At 43.5% G+C, this 14,185-nt stretch overlaps 2 protein-coding genes across 2 annotated transcripts; both read right to left on the bottom strand.

The window, feature by feature from the left end:
• Positions 1-45: 45 nt before the first annotated feature.
• On the bottom strand, positions 46-4,774 carry ASCL3 (achaete-scute family bHLH transcription factor 3). The gene is made up of 2 exons (XM_038139675.1): positions 2,978-4,774; positions 46-925 (listed from the first exon to the last, which is right to left on the bottom strand). Exon 2 carries the CDS (start codon positions 918-920, stop codon positions 384-386), a length of 537 nt encoding a protein of 178 aa, XP_037995603.1. The 5' UTR covers positions 921-925; positions 2,978-4,774; the 3' UTR covers positions 46-383.
• Positions 4,775-4,921: 147 nt separating this feature from the next.
• TMEM9B (TMEM9 domain family member B) lies at positions 4,922-13,813 on the bottom strand. The gene is made up of 5 exons (XM_038139674.1): positions 13,635-13,813; positions 11,909-12,000; positions 9,767-9,875; positions 8,746-8,880; positions 4,922-6,083 (listed from the first exon to the last, which is right to left on the bottom strand). The coding sequence occupies exons 1-5, from the start codon at positions 13,710-13,712 to the stop codon at positions 5,928-5,930; spliced, it is 570 nt and encodes a 189-aa protein (XP_037995602.1). The 5' UTR covers positions 13,713-13,813; the 3' UTR covers positions 4,922-5,927.
• Between the last annotated feature and the right edge of the window lie 372 nt (positions 13,814-14,185).

Here is a 14,185-nt window from a genome sequence, read left to right as displayed (position 1 = left end):
GTGCATGTGAGAGTAAACAAGTAACATGACAAAAAATGAGAAGAATCTGTCTCATAAGTACAGAGATTTTATTTTAAAGCATGCAGGTTGTGATGATACATACAGTTATTTCACACACATAGGTGTCACATTTTTAGCTTGGTGACAAATTTAGAAACTCGTTCTGATTTTCATGAATTAATTTAAGTCATTCAGCTGAGATTTTCCCAGTTGTCCCTCTCATATCTAAGTGTAGTAACTATCTGCAACGTTCAAGCTCTTGTGTGGGCTGACACTGACGTGTGCCACGATCTGCTCCCAAGAAGTGCCAGGAACACACACGTCATTGACATAGCGGCTACTACATTCCCAGACAGGATACCTTTGGCTGGAGTCGGAACACTTCAGATCGTCTCCAGAAACTGGGTTGGCTTGTTAGTGGCTTTAGGTGCTTGGTTTGGCTCCATGACACCTTTTCCTGCCACCACAGAGTCAGTGCACAGCACAGACTGGAGGTACCTGATGTATTTGATAGCAGCACGGAGGGTCTCCACTTTGCTGAGCCGTTTCTCCAAGTACTCCTTGGGCAGGTGGTGCCTCAGCTTGGCGTAGCCTTCATTGACACACTTAACACGCTGCCTTTCCCTCTCATTCCTCTTCCTGATGAAAGCTGACCCATAGGAGTACTCACTTTGGAGACTGGAATGGGGCATTTGGTAGGGAAAGGGGCAGGGCTCGCTGTAGAAGGTCTCTGTGATGAGATGCTCCGGCATGAAAGGAAGGAATGCCAAATCTTCAGCCAAAGGGACCTGGTTTGCTGTTTCTGGGTACACGTGAAACGTGACCAGTGGGTCTGCACAGAAAGGCCTTGCCAGCTGGATGTGCTGAGCCTCAGCACAGATGAGGTTACAGTAGCTTTTGCCATCCATCACGTTCTGCATTTAGCCTGGAAACGCATAATTACAGAATACTTTAAACAACTCACACTGAGCAGTACAAAAAACCCACCTGGACTTACCAACTCTAGGCCTTGCTGACATTTTCCAGAAGAGATTTTTTTAATGCATTTGTGACACTTCAGAATGATGCTGGAAGATCAGGTAGAACAAGACAACATCCCATTTGAAAAGCACAAGAAAGTGCAAGTCAGTCACACTGATTAAATTACTACACAACAAATATTAATATCAAGCCACTAAAGTTTCCTAAAGGAAAGAGCAAGCAGCCTCCTTTCACCTAAGCTTTAGAAATTAAGAGACTTTACCTATATGTATTCCACATAGGTATAGCTTGTCTAGCTTGCTCCAAATCCACCAAAACTTACATGTCTACAGACAACAAATAAAGCAGGCCAACATCTGAGGCATTCTCTCCATCCCCTTCCCCTCCCTGAAAAAAACTAAATCTACAATTCCAGTAAAAGACTCCCTATTCATACTAAAGAGCCTTCAAAGACAAATTATTTTTCTCTCTATTCACTTGATGCCACATTCAATGTATCATCTTAACAAAATGGAAAACCTGTGCAGAGAATGGATTTCAATCTCAATTCCATGTCTGTCAGGTACGACATCCACTCCTACAAAGATTTACAAGAAGTTTAGAGATGAGAGAATTTCCACTAAATCTAACACCTCCTTGGGTCCTCACAGTCCTTCTCCACCTGCCTGCAGATTAAACACAGACAGGAAATACTAAAAAACAAACCTACTGCTAGAAATTAAATATTAAATAGTTCATATTTATGAAATGAACACTTTATTAAAGGAAAAATGCATGTCCTAGTAATACAAACAAGGGATGGCCCACAGCTGTTGGGGCCCTGCTGGAAACCTGTGAGTCAGACTGGCCTAACCTCACTCCCTCTCTTCAGAGCAGCATTACAGCAGGTCTAACTACTCAAATCACTCTGACACATTTATCACAAAGATACTCTTGCAGTGGTTTGTAAGAAGCTGCATTATGGTGCCTTCCCAATATCATTATTCAAACAGCTAAACATCAGCCTAACTGCTGAGAATGTAATGACTGTTACCTAATACCTTCTTTAAATACATTTTAAATAACCAGCTAATTTTTAAAGAATCATTGTGAGCCACCCTCACAGATTGCAACCAATACTTGCCTACACAGAATTGATCCAAAAATGCTCTTACTCAGCATCCACTTGTACATCCATACATTGTTGTCCAAAGCACTTCGATTCTATCGCATCCTCTAAAATGGAAACCACACCTGAACATTAAATTAGATTACCAGAAACTGCTGGATTCCATACTCACAGAAATCTGGCAAAGCTTCAGATGTTCCAATCACAATTCCATAACACAAATCCTTCACAAGGATATGGGAATAATGTAATATTTTCTAATGACTTCATACCTGCCACATTTACACAGAGAATATTTATTGGTACGGACCTGTTCTCAAAACATATCCTATGAAAATGCCTCTGTATGCAGAGTTGTCTCTTTTTCTAATGCACACAGATTTCACAACAGAAATCCTGTGAGTGAAGAATTCATTTATACCTGTTAGGCATCAGTGGGTGTCCCATGCATCTTAAACAGGCACTACTGTAGGTAGGCTAAAAGCATGAACACACATCCATTTCACATTTATATGCATGCAAAAAACTCACATATTTTTACATATGTGAATATATACTGCTCATAAAATGAAAACAGTAGACAGTCAATTTTCCCTTTTCTACTTATAAGATTGGCTTATTGCCTACAAACTCTCTGCTGCTAATGACTTTAAAACACTGAGGAAGAAAAGTCTGTCACATAGCAAAAAAAAAAAAAAATTATGGCATAACATCACTCCAGAGCAAGAAACCAAAACCAACACAACCCCTCAAGAAGAGATACTTGCAGTATTTGTTGCTTAGAATTGACACTGCTGCTGTGTAACAAGGTTACATAAAACAGTTACCTGCTGCCTCAACACCTGCACAAAGTGTTAGGAACATTTTCCCCTCAGACTAGAGACTCACCAATCTTCAGATGAAAGTAAAATCCAGGGAAGTAAGATGTGCTGTTTAAAGAGTGATGAATACCTGAAAATATCTGAATGATATTAAAAAAAAAAAAGTTAATGTTCCATTTTTTCCTACACCTTATTAAATAACAGATCCCATTAAACAGGATTCATTAAAAAGCCATGAAAACACTGTTAGTAATGGCTGGTAGAAGTGATTTATAACATTGATATTCAGTGAAGATCTGTGGCTAGATACAGCAACATGCAAGTCTCTTACCTGAATTATGTAGCTTGTTCCACTGAGTCAATGACTGCTGCAATTTATAGTCAATTGACAACATGCAAAGTAGCTTACAGTTAGATCTGCTCATTTCTGGTTGGGCTTTTCCACCCACACCACAGCTATGATGGCAACAAAACTTGGCATTGAGGGCTAGAAATTTTGAAACTGCTATTGAACACATCCAGATTACCTGAAAAAGTAATCAGGAATGTGGTTTGTTCACTTCCTGTTTGCCTTCTGTTGCAAACTACTACAGTATAGCAATGAAAATACAAAGCAGTATTTTCATTTATTGGCATTTTGTACTCTAATATCTAAATAAAACAATTGGCTAGAATTTAGGTAAATATTCACCGTCAAGGCATAAGCAAACTAATTTCCATAGCTTCATTTTAAACACAGAAAAACAGCATTTATTTAGAAATTTGTGATGGATTTCCCTCCACTACAGATGAGGACACATATTATTAGTCAGCTTAATGCCTTTAAATTTTATCACTATACCTGTAATTTTGGGAAATTCTTTTCATGTTGAGTGTAACACCATATAAAAGGTGAATATGTATAAGAAGACTTGAAAACAGTGAGCCAACAGTAGCAACACAAGTTTTGCTTAAAAAGAGAAACAGTATAGATTCCATAATGCAATGTATACATCTACGTAGATACTACATATATCAGTACATAGCTGTCCAACTGTACAGGTGCAATAAAATAGGACACCTATCTTCAAAATGCCCACATTCTCCAGGATTGACACTTAGGACTATCTCATGGTTTGGCCCTTCTATCAATCAAAGCATAATCACGCACAAAAATCCAAACCCAAACCGCTTTAGCTTAAAACTGTAAGATCAGAAATACTTTTACTAGCAAAAGATGGACATACATTCAGCCCTGCTTCTTGTGACTGTCACCCATCAAGGCAAGAAAGCTCCACCTTCTGCTGCCCCTGTGTGAGCCGCAGTGCTGTATCCAACTTCCCCCTTCCCACACCAGCTTCAGGCCTCACAGGACAGGCAGCCAAGAGGTAGAACAACTCCCAGGACTGGGATACTCAACCATCAAGGCACGTATTCCACAAACAAGTTGCATTCTTTTTCTTTAGTAGACCCTAAGTGTCATAACCAGTAACTGAACAGCACCAGCTGAACAACGTCCCGCTTATCGGGGTGACATTCAACACAAAAACTGAACCCAAGCCTGAATTTATTTTTCTTGACCTGTCAATCCTTGTGCAATTTTTTTTTAATTTAAAGCACAAATCATGTGAATCCACCAATTCACCACCTGCTTTAAATCATTCCAGTTTAACTGAGTTTTGGAAGGCTACAGGACTGGCATGAAAACACAGCCCTGTACCTGGCTGTCCCCTAGGCATGGACTAAGCAAGCCAAAACAGCCCCCAGAAACAGAGTATTCTTCCATGCACCACCTCCTTCCACACTGAACTGAAAACTGTCACAAAATAATGCAACTACATATGCACAGCTACATCTGAGTCAGGGATTAAAAACTTCTTTCAATTAACAATTTGATGAGCCTTTCTTTACCTAATGACTGAACAAGTGCACATTTCTACTCTGAAGCCTGTTTAGAGGAGTGCTTCTATAGATGGAATTTACATGCAGCATAATGAGGGAGAAAAATGATGACAAACTGATAATGCAGATCCATTTTTCAAAAATCAGTTTTATCTTTAATTGTTACATTCCAAAGGGGATATATGAAAGTTAGTCATCCAGCAACTGTATAACCTCTGAAGAGAGATGAGTACAGAGTCACAGATAAAAAAATACACCTAACTCCCAAGATGACAGGTGCTAGAGAAAGTATGTGCCTTACACCATCAATCCAGACAAATGCAGGAAGATTTTTATAATAAATATTTCATCATATACTAACTCCTGAGACTTTACCCATGAAAAGAAAGGGAAAGATTTTATAAGAGCTATCATACACCTACAATATATTAAGCGGTTAAAGCAAAGTAGAACAAAATGTCAACACTGTCTTGAATGTGCACTGCATTTGAATTTATCTACATCACAGTACTTGAAATATGCAGCTCCAGGAGTCAGTGTCCACTTATGTTTTGCCTCAAGTCTGCAGACATCATTTGCCATACAAGCATCTTGAAAGTACGAGTGCAAGAAACCAAATGAACACAGCCAGCAGGGTTTCATTCTCTGAGACCAAAACTATACTGCAAGACTTTGATTTCCAGTACCTAGTATCAATCAGCAGAAAATCCGAGTATATTTACAAAAGGTCTTTACATAAAGTGATTAGTGAGTTGTAAGTTATTACTGTGTTCCCAGGTACTTTTTAACCACATAAATAGTAGAGAGAAATATATAGTTAAAAACCACCATAAAGTCACAACTGCAAATAATGTACCACAGTGGGAACCCAAGGTATCTCAGGGTTTGTTTTCTTTTCAGTTTTGTTAGTAAAAGCCATTTGAAAACGTAAAGATTTAAGCTTTTGGTTAACTAATCTGTTTAAACTCCTTCCACTCCAGCACATCCCTTCAAAGTTCAAATACTTCTTTAATCTGTTTTTTTTAAATCAATAACAAATCACTCAAGAAAACTCTTCTGAATTGGCAGGATCAGGAAGACTTCTGTCAGCTCTTCGCACTAGTCCACATCCCCGGAGCTCCTTCCCCGAGCCCCACTTAGCTCAGCACCACGTGCCGGTCGAAGACGGACTTGCGCTGCTCCTGCACCTGCAGCTTCCAGCGCTGCTGCGCGTACTCCACCTTGTTGAGCACGTTGGCGCGGCTGCGCGAGCGCGCCAGCACGTCGTGCGCGTTGGCGAAGGGCTGCTGGTCCTGCAGGGGGGCAAAGAGCCACCGTTACTGCTCACAACTTCCAAGCCTGCTGTGCTGTTAAGTTCCACAGGACGCGGGGGACTGGTTTGGTTTTGTCTTTCTTTAAGGGAAACGGGATGTCCCAACAAGCTGGTCAGTAGCAATGACCAAGCAGGTTTTTGAATTGCTGGAACGGTACCTGAATTTCTCATTCACAGGAACGTCCACAAATTTCCCAAACAGACCACACTTCATTGTACTGTCAATTACCTGCTGCCCAGGCAAGCTGCAGGATTACAGCAGTCTTGCATCCATCTGCAGCCCAGAGCAGACCCAGGTATCCCCACGACAGTGGTGAATGCACTCCACAACTGAATTGGGGTCGGTTCCCTGCCAGCTCCTGGCCATTTCCTGCCAGGCAGTTCAGGATGTTCACACACAGCTTCTATATCAAACCAACACACTCTGGTGTTTACCAAACTCAGCCTATTGTGCTGAGCTGTCTGAAAGCACAGTGTCAATACAGCTGTTGAAGTGACAGAGCTCAACAAGAACCCAGTGCTTGTTTAACGTTTACTCTCTCTGTTTTCTAACTGTACCTGCAAGGCTTTATTTTCTGCTGGCAAATATAGCCAAGTTATAAACAGTAAGAGTTGGAACTGAACTTCTTATTTGGCTATTAAACTGCTTGGACAAAGTCAGGCTGCTACAGCTACATCAGAAAGCATCACACACAAATGAAAAAAAACCATAGTTATGTCCTATATTAAATAACTGTCTTTTTGTATCCCTACATTTCCCTTTTTTTTTTTCCAGAACACTTTTGAAGACATTCATATTAATGGATACTTTCTGATATGACTGTGATGAGCAGCTCAATGACAACTGTCATCTGTACATAAATTATCATTTATGATACCTATTGAAATGATTGCTCTCAAAGCCACAGTGAGCATTAAAAAATATTCCCATAGAGAACAACAGACAATCCTGATCAAAAGAGCTATCATCTCACCAAAAAAAGTTATACCATTCGATATACCTAGAATGGGCATTTAACAGGAGACAGATCACTTCATTCACAGGGGGAAAAAAAAAAAAACCATAACAGCAACTGATGGTTTGCTGCTGTAAAACACATGGTGGGAGAACACAGGACAGTTTAGATGGTACTGGCCTTCCTGGCAAGCAAGATTCTCAGCTCCAGGGCTAGATACTGTCAATTTCTATGTAGACAATAAGAGGGGAAAAAAAATTCAAGAGGAAAGAGGACTACAGAACTGGCTTACATTCATCATTTGCCACTGCCACCAATGGGCAACAAGAAAGAGTGAACACACTGCCTTGAAATTCAGCCACAAAACCCATGGATATAGTACTTCTGAAGTGTGACAAGAATATCTCAAGAACTTGCAAGAGGGAAGGCAAGAATGGGGATAATTCATAAGGGACCTTAAATTATGTTATGTTCACAGAACAGCTACAGCAAAACATAACATTAGTTAAGATGGATCCAGACTCCGAGGTAAATTCCACAGTTAACCTGAACTCTGTTATGGGACTTATTTCACTTCTTCCACCTACAATCAAAAGACTAACTCACATTTGGAGGCATTAAGATGATTTGTCTAAGCTGTAAATTTGTTTAAGATATAGCATACAGCACAAACTCACTTAATTCAAGCAGGAGCTGCCCAATTTGCTATAAGAATGCACACAGAGGAAGAGTCATTCAAATACTTCCTTTATAAAAAAACCAAAACAACAAGACACCACCAAAACAAACAAAAAAAATACAATAAACACTCAACCCAAAATCCTCCTAGAGGCAAGTGGGAAAATCTTACTTTGTCAATACAAAGACAGTTGAAACATGTCTACATGTAATACATGGGGAAGTTCAGAAACAGTGGGAGGGACAATCATCAGCCATCTTCACTCAGAAAGGTGTTTCTGTTTGCTAAGGGGATAATTAAGTACTCAAAATTCAGCATTTTCCTAGATAATAGTTTTTATCAGCTATACTTCATGTACCCTGATTTAACAAAAATATGGGACTGTTACCCAGTGCTAGAGACTGGAACGGTCAGTAATGACAGAAAATCTTGTCACTACTGGACTGCTCCCCTTCTTCTCCCAGAAAAAGCTCTTCTGACCTCTTGGAATATCCTGTCACATTTTGATTTCTGGCTGTAATACTAAGAAATTATTTCAGCATCCATTACTGTTCTGCTTCATTATAGCAATTTCTTCTTGAAGTTTTAGCATCAAGAAACTCCAACTGGAACAAGAGAAGATGCAACCCCCATACTTTCTTTTTGTAGAGAGCAATCTAAGCAGTAAACGCTTCCCATAAAAATGATCACTGGCAAGACTGGATCATTAACTCCTAAAAAGCTGTACTCCTGTATATTCTTACCTCCATTCCTACACTGTTTCTTCTCTGTGAAAACAATCTCTGCCTAGAGCTGGTACAACTGAAGCAGTTCTCACTGCTTTCCAGCCCAGTGAAAAATGAAAGAGCGGCTTCACAGAAGTCATCACACACCTTTCTTCTCCTCTCCCAGCAGGAAAAGCATTTACACTGCCTGGCAAAAGAAGCTGCTCACCCCAAATATTTATTAACAACCAACCATCCCAATCTTCATGCTAACCAAATGCACAAAGACTCAGGTGAACTCACCCCAATGTCTTCATCACTTTGTATGAGCTGTGAATGTCCAAGGAGGCGCCTCTTCAGGATGGGTTCCACCAGGGTAAGGTACACCATGTACAGAAGGAGCAGGCCCAAAATGGACAGGTAAATGATGATTGTCACCTGCATAATGCAAGCACAGTTTATGCCGAGATTGTGACATTTTCCCCCAGGTCTCACAACAGGAAGCAAAGACCAAAGATGAGTACAGGCAAAGTTTGATCTTTGGTAGTGTCACCAAATTACTTAAAACCCAGAAAGACAGGAAAACTAACAAACTACAACATGGTATTAAAAGGGTTTTGGGCAGCTTGAAACAGTGAGACCTTGCAAAGAATCTTAGGCTATGCCTCTTTAAACAATTCAGTGTTATAGCTCTCGCTTCCACCAAGACAACTGTCCAGCCTGGCCACTAAACAAGTGACAATCTGGGGCATCCCCCACTGATCTCCCTTAGTATAGCACAGACCCAAATTCAGTCACCCAGCAGAACAAAACACCAAACTTCTAAAATCCCAAAATAAAGTAGTCTGTGTTGTCAAAAACCAAAAGCCATTCTGCAGTCTATTCACAGCAGTCCAGGCCTCAATGGCTCCAACGAGACAAGAATGTGAAGAGCACAGAAAACATCTGTTAGTACAAACACAGATAAAGAAAATTTATAGTAAGGAAGTAAGGCAACTGTGTAATGAGAGGCCTCTGAAATAATAAGGAAAACGAGGCCCAAAGCTTGACAAAATGTCTTAGAACCCTCAGAACTTTAACAAGGTGTAAAGTCTGATCTCAAAGTGGAGATCTTCAATAAAGGGTCTCAGGTTCACTTCTTCAGCTAAAGTTTGATGCTATTGTTACCCCTCAAGATTGTGAACAACTACTACAAAAAAAGTTACATTTTAGGCTGCCTTAGAACAGTTCTCCCTTTAAAAACAGCACTTCTCTAAAAGACAACAGGTATATTTACTAAACAGCTGAAGTCTTTAATATATGCCAACAGAATTACACAGCTTACCTTAATTGTGACTGAGCTTCTCTCCTCATATTTGCACTCACAACGTAAACAATAAGCTTCTACATCAGGACCAGGGACAGGCATAGGCTCTACCACATGGAGACAATCACTGAGGAAACACAGAAACTGCCCAGTCAGTTTTGAGCTGGCTTTAGCTGGGCTGTTCCACTCTGCTGCAGGAGCTGAAAAGCTTAGCTTGCTTAAGTTCAGTTGTTGTAAACTGCAGGTACAAATAAATCACTACACCACAGTTGTGTCACTTAAGCGAGAAATTCAGCTACTGACAAGCTGCTAAACAAGCTTTAAGATATTTCTAACTCAATGCAATGTCTTCATTTTTTCAGAGAAAGTATTAAAGCTGTTAGCAGAACAAGTCCAAGGATATAAATCCAGCACAATGCATCATTTGACACTGACATCATGGATAAAAGTAAATTTCAGCTACTAATTCCCTTTCTTTCTTCACCATACTCAGAAGAGTCTTATTCCATCCTTTCACTGTCTGAAGGGAGATTAGCCTCTCTTTGACATTCATGAACTGAATTTCTTTTTTCTTGCCATCACAAGGTACAGACATTGGGGGGGAAAAAAAAAGGAAGTCAGATGGGTTGTTTCTCTAAGCAACAAGACAGTGAATAAAGAGCATTCAGCTTTCAGCAAAAGCATTTGACTTAAAAGATGACCAAATGTAAGTCAGTCCTCTGTGGAAAAGTGGGGTTGGCAATATTATGGGCTCTCTATAGCACAGCATTAAAACCCAGCTGCCATGAGACAACTGCTTCCCACAACAACTTACATAATGCTGGTCTTTCTGCTGACTCAGGCTGTTATTCAGAGTTCAGACCCCCAGGATCCCTGCAGAGCACTGAGAGAACCAGAATCCTATTTCCCCTTTCTCCTGGTTACCTCAGTGCTGGCACAGTCAGCAGCAGGCAGTGAAACACAAGGCCTGAAGTGACAGCAACAGCCTGGCACTCAACACTTTACTGGGCCAAATTACAGCGCTGCAAACACTCAGCCAGGCACCAGCTCATCTCTTCTGTCTTCTTTGTACTTCTTCTTCATAGCTGCAACTGCTGAGTGCCACCTCACAGCCTCTGCAGGGGAGTGGAGGGTTTACTTGTCTCATTTATGTGAAAGCAGAGCTACATTTTCCTCTGTGGAAGAATGCAGCATTCAAGCTACAAAAATCAAAAATACATGCCAGGCACTGTGGGGGGATAGAATAGAGATGGTATAGAAAATAATCCTACCCCTAAAGAGCTGCAGCTGGGCCAATAATCAAAAATGAGAAAGCCTAACTTCAACAGGCCACAGCTATAAATAATAAGAACAACAGGAGCTATGAAAGAGTGGGTTGGCTTGTTAAGAGAACACGTCCTGAAGCAGGAAGGGAACTGGAGTCAGTTGGTTACCTGGTGAGAGAGGAAGGGTGTGCTCAGAGGAGCTGCTCACCAGAAAACACCGAACATGTATGAAACTTTTGTAATAAAGAGGTGATAGTATAAAAACTCCTGTTACATATATGCATATATGACAACAGGCACAATCTGTGCCGTTGCTGCTCCTGTGACTGAAAGCCTGTGTCAATGCATTGCCCAAGTACTGCAGAAATCTTGTTATGTTGGTCAGGTGCAGAGGTAAGTCTCTTACTGAGAATATAAGAAATACCAATATCAGCGTCTTTTCTTCTCCAAGTTGCTAGCAAGGACAAAATCTACTGGAATCTCACAAAACTCCAGAAACAACAGTTCCTAAATGATGGGATGGGTTTCAAGAATAGGGCAAGCAAAGACAATACTCCCAAGCCCCAGTTCCAGGTTTGTGCTCCCTTGCCTTGACACCATTCCAAGTCACTGGATTCAAAATACATCACTTTCTTCCCTTCTACTACTTGCAAGTCTAAATAAACAAACATGCAAGCATGCAAACCAAAAGAGAAGACAGGGTAAAAACTACAGGGGTTAAGCCTTGTCCCTTGCTGGAGCTGAATTCCAGAGTACTTCTCAAAGAAAAGCTCCAGTCAGTTAGGGAAATGCTCTGCTTTGTCCTGGCACCACCACAGGAGGTTCATATGTAAACTCTACAGAACAAGGCTGTAACCAGTAAGATTTATTATCATTTTGTGTGTGCCACACTCACCAGTCTTTCTGTGAAACGTTTTTGTTGTAAATATGGCCTGAGTGGTCCTTGTAAGGAGGGCAGATGCATTTACACCGGACATCCTCAGAGTTCTAAAAGTGAAGCAAACAACACACTTAGAACAAATTATCTCATTATGTAATTTATATTAGCAGGGGTACAGAGGACATTCTTCACAGAAGACTTGAAATATTTAACACAAATAACTTGCAAGTATCTCTGAACAGTCTTACTCTGGACTTCCTACAAATTTAAGAACAAGAATTACTTCAGAATTACTAAGCAAGTAGAGCAATTTGTCAAGTAACGCTACTGTTTGAGATAGAAACACATTCTTGAGGGGGAAAATGGAATTTAAGCTCATTCCTCTTTCCAAGAAAAACCACACATGCAGAAATTGCTGATGCTGATCACTCAGCTACTCAGCTTACGAGGATAGCTGCTTGTCAGATAAAGTGATGAGCTTAAAAGGAAGGAAAGAATGCCAAGCTTATTTTGGCAAATAATAAGAGACAGGGGATAAATGTGGCTTATCTAAAGTTCAAGGCAATTTCTAGTGGCATTACAAAAGAATGTGTGAACAAGTGTTGGTAATGAACTCCTACACTGAGCAGCCAAGTCAGAGTAACCCTGAGCACAGGTCAGTTGGAAACCCTGACTGCACTAGCACAGAATCAGAGAAAGCTTTGGCTTGGAAGAGATCATCCAGTTCCAACTCCCCTGCCACAGGCAGGGACACCTTCCACTAGACCGGGCTGCTCAAAGCCCTGTCCAAGCTGGCCTGCAACACTGCCAGGCTCAGGGCACCCACAGCTTCTGTGGGCAACCTGTGCCAGTGCCTCACCACCCTCACAAAGAAGACTTTCTTCCTGATATCCAACCTAACCCTTTCAGTGTAAAACTTTGGCCTGACACTACCTGCCCATGTAAGCAGTTCTTCTCCATCTCTCTTACACATTTCAGGTACTGGGAAGGTTCAGGCACAGCAGTTAGATCACCTCTTCTCCAGACTGAACAATCCCAATTCCCTCAGCCTTTCCTCACAGCAGAGGTGCTCCAGCCCTGTGATCCCTTCCATGGCCTCCTCTGGACTGGCTCCAGCAGCTCCAGGTCCTCGCTGTGCTGGGGAGCCGGAGCGGGGTGCAGCACTGCAGGGGGGCTCAGGAGAGCAGCATCAATCCACCCCACGAACCACACCCGACACCGAGCCTGCTGCCCCGCGGAGCAGTCAAACCGCTGGTTACCATTAAAAAGGAGAAAATCCGCGCGTGCTTGGGGAAAAGTCAAGCGCGGCTGCTCTGACTGTAGAGGAGCCGGTGTTCCCCGCCTGCCCCAGAGACCCGCGGGAACAGTCCCGGTACGAGCTCAGCCCCACGGCGCCCCGGCAGCAGCAGCTCCATCTGCGCTCGGAGCTTTGTGTGGCGGTGTCCCCGGGCACCAGGGCAAAGCGACAGCAACGGGCACGAGCTTACCGGGAGCGCAGGGACCGGGGCCGGCGCCGAGGCCGCGCCGGCGGGCCCTGCTGCTCCGCCGAGCGGGGCAGGGCGGCGCCCGCACGAAACCACCCTCTCCGGCCTTCCCCTACAGCCGCCCGGAGCAGCAGTGTGGCCGGGAAGGCGGCGCCACCCGCGGGAACCCAGCGCCCGGCAGCGGCGGCGGCGGACGGAGGGAGGGAGGGCCCGGTACCGGGAGCACCACCGTGACCCGTTCCCCCCGCCCCGCTCACCTTGGCCTCGGCGCCCAGCCCCGCCAGTGCGGCCAGCAGCAACAGCAGCGAGCAGAGGCGCGCCCCGCGGGCCGCCATGTCGGGCCCCGCCGCTCTGCGGCCGCTTCACCGCCGCCGGTCGCCGCCGCGCCGCCGCCGGGCCGCCGCCGCCATCACTTCCGCCTGCCGCCGCCTCACGTGGGGCGCCGTCCTCCCGTGGCCGCGTCCCCGCGGGAACGGCGGCGCCGCACCATGGTTCCGGGAGCGGCCGCCTCGGACATGTTCCTGGAATCGGGGAATCGCCAGGGGTGGAAGGGACTGCCAAGATCATCCAGTCCAACCAGCAAAAGAGCGCTGTAAGCCCTAAACCGCGTCACGCAGCGCCGGATCCAGAAAGCCCTTGAACATCGCCAGGGACGGTGATTCCGCCGCCTCCCTGGCAGCCTGGTGCGGTGCCCGGCCGCGCTGGCAGTGAAAGAATTTGTTCAGCCTGTAATCTGAATATCCCCCGCCTCAGCTCAACGCCTCGGCATTTCTTCGAGTCCTCTCACTGCAGGAGAGACCAGCCCCCA

This window comes from Motacilla alba, chromosome 5 (assembly GCF_015832195.1).
Source record: "Motacilla alba alba isolate MOTALB_02 chromosome 5, Motacilla_alba_V1.0_pri, whole genome shotgun sequence".
Taxonomy (NCBI): domain Eukaryota; kingdom Metazoa; phylum Chordata; class Aves; order Passeriformes; family Motacillidae; genus Motacilla; species Motacilla alba.
The sequence above is the reverse complement of the archived record's forward strand: the minus strand, read 5'-3'. Positions and strand labels throughout refer to the sequence as shown.

Bases quoted from the DNA above. Each gene is read 5' to 3' on its own strand.
- ASCL3 (XM_038139675.1), bottom strand. From the start codon at position 920: ATGCAGAACGTGATGGATGGCAAAAGCTACTGTAACCTCATCTGTGCT.
- TMEM9B (XM_038139674.1), bottom strand. From the start codon at position 13,712: ATGGCGGCCCGCGGGGCGCGCCTCTGCTCGCTGCTGTTGCTGCTGGCC. The intron at 9,876-11,908 runs GTGAGTGTGGCA...GTGTTTCCTCAG, and splicing joins AACGTTTCACAGAAAGACTG to TGATTGTCTCCATGTGGTAG. The intron at 8,881-9,766 runs GTAAGCTGTGTA...TGCATTATGCAG, and splicing joins GAAGCTCAGTCACAATTAAG to GTGACAATCATCATTTACCT.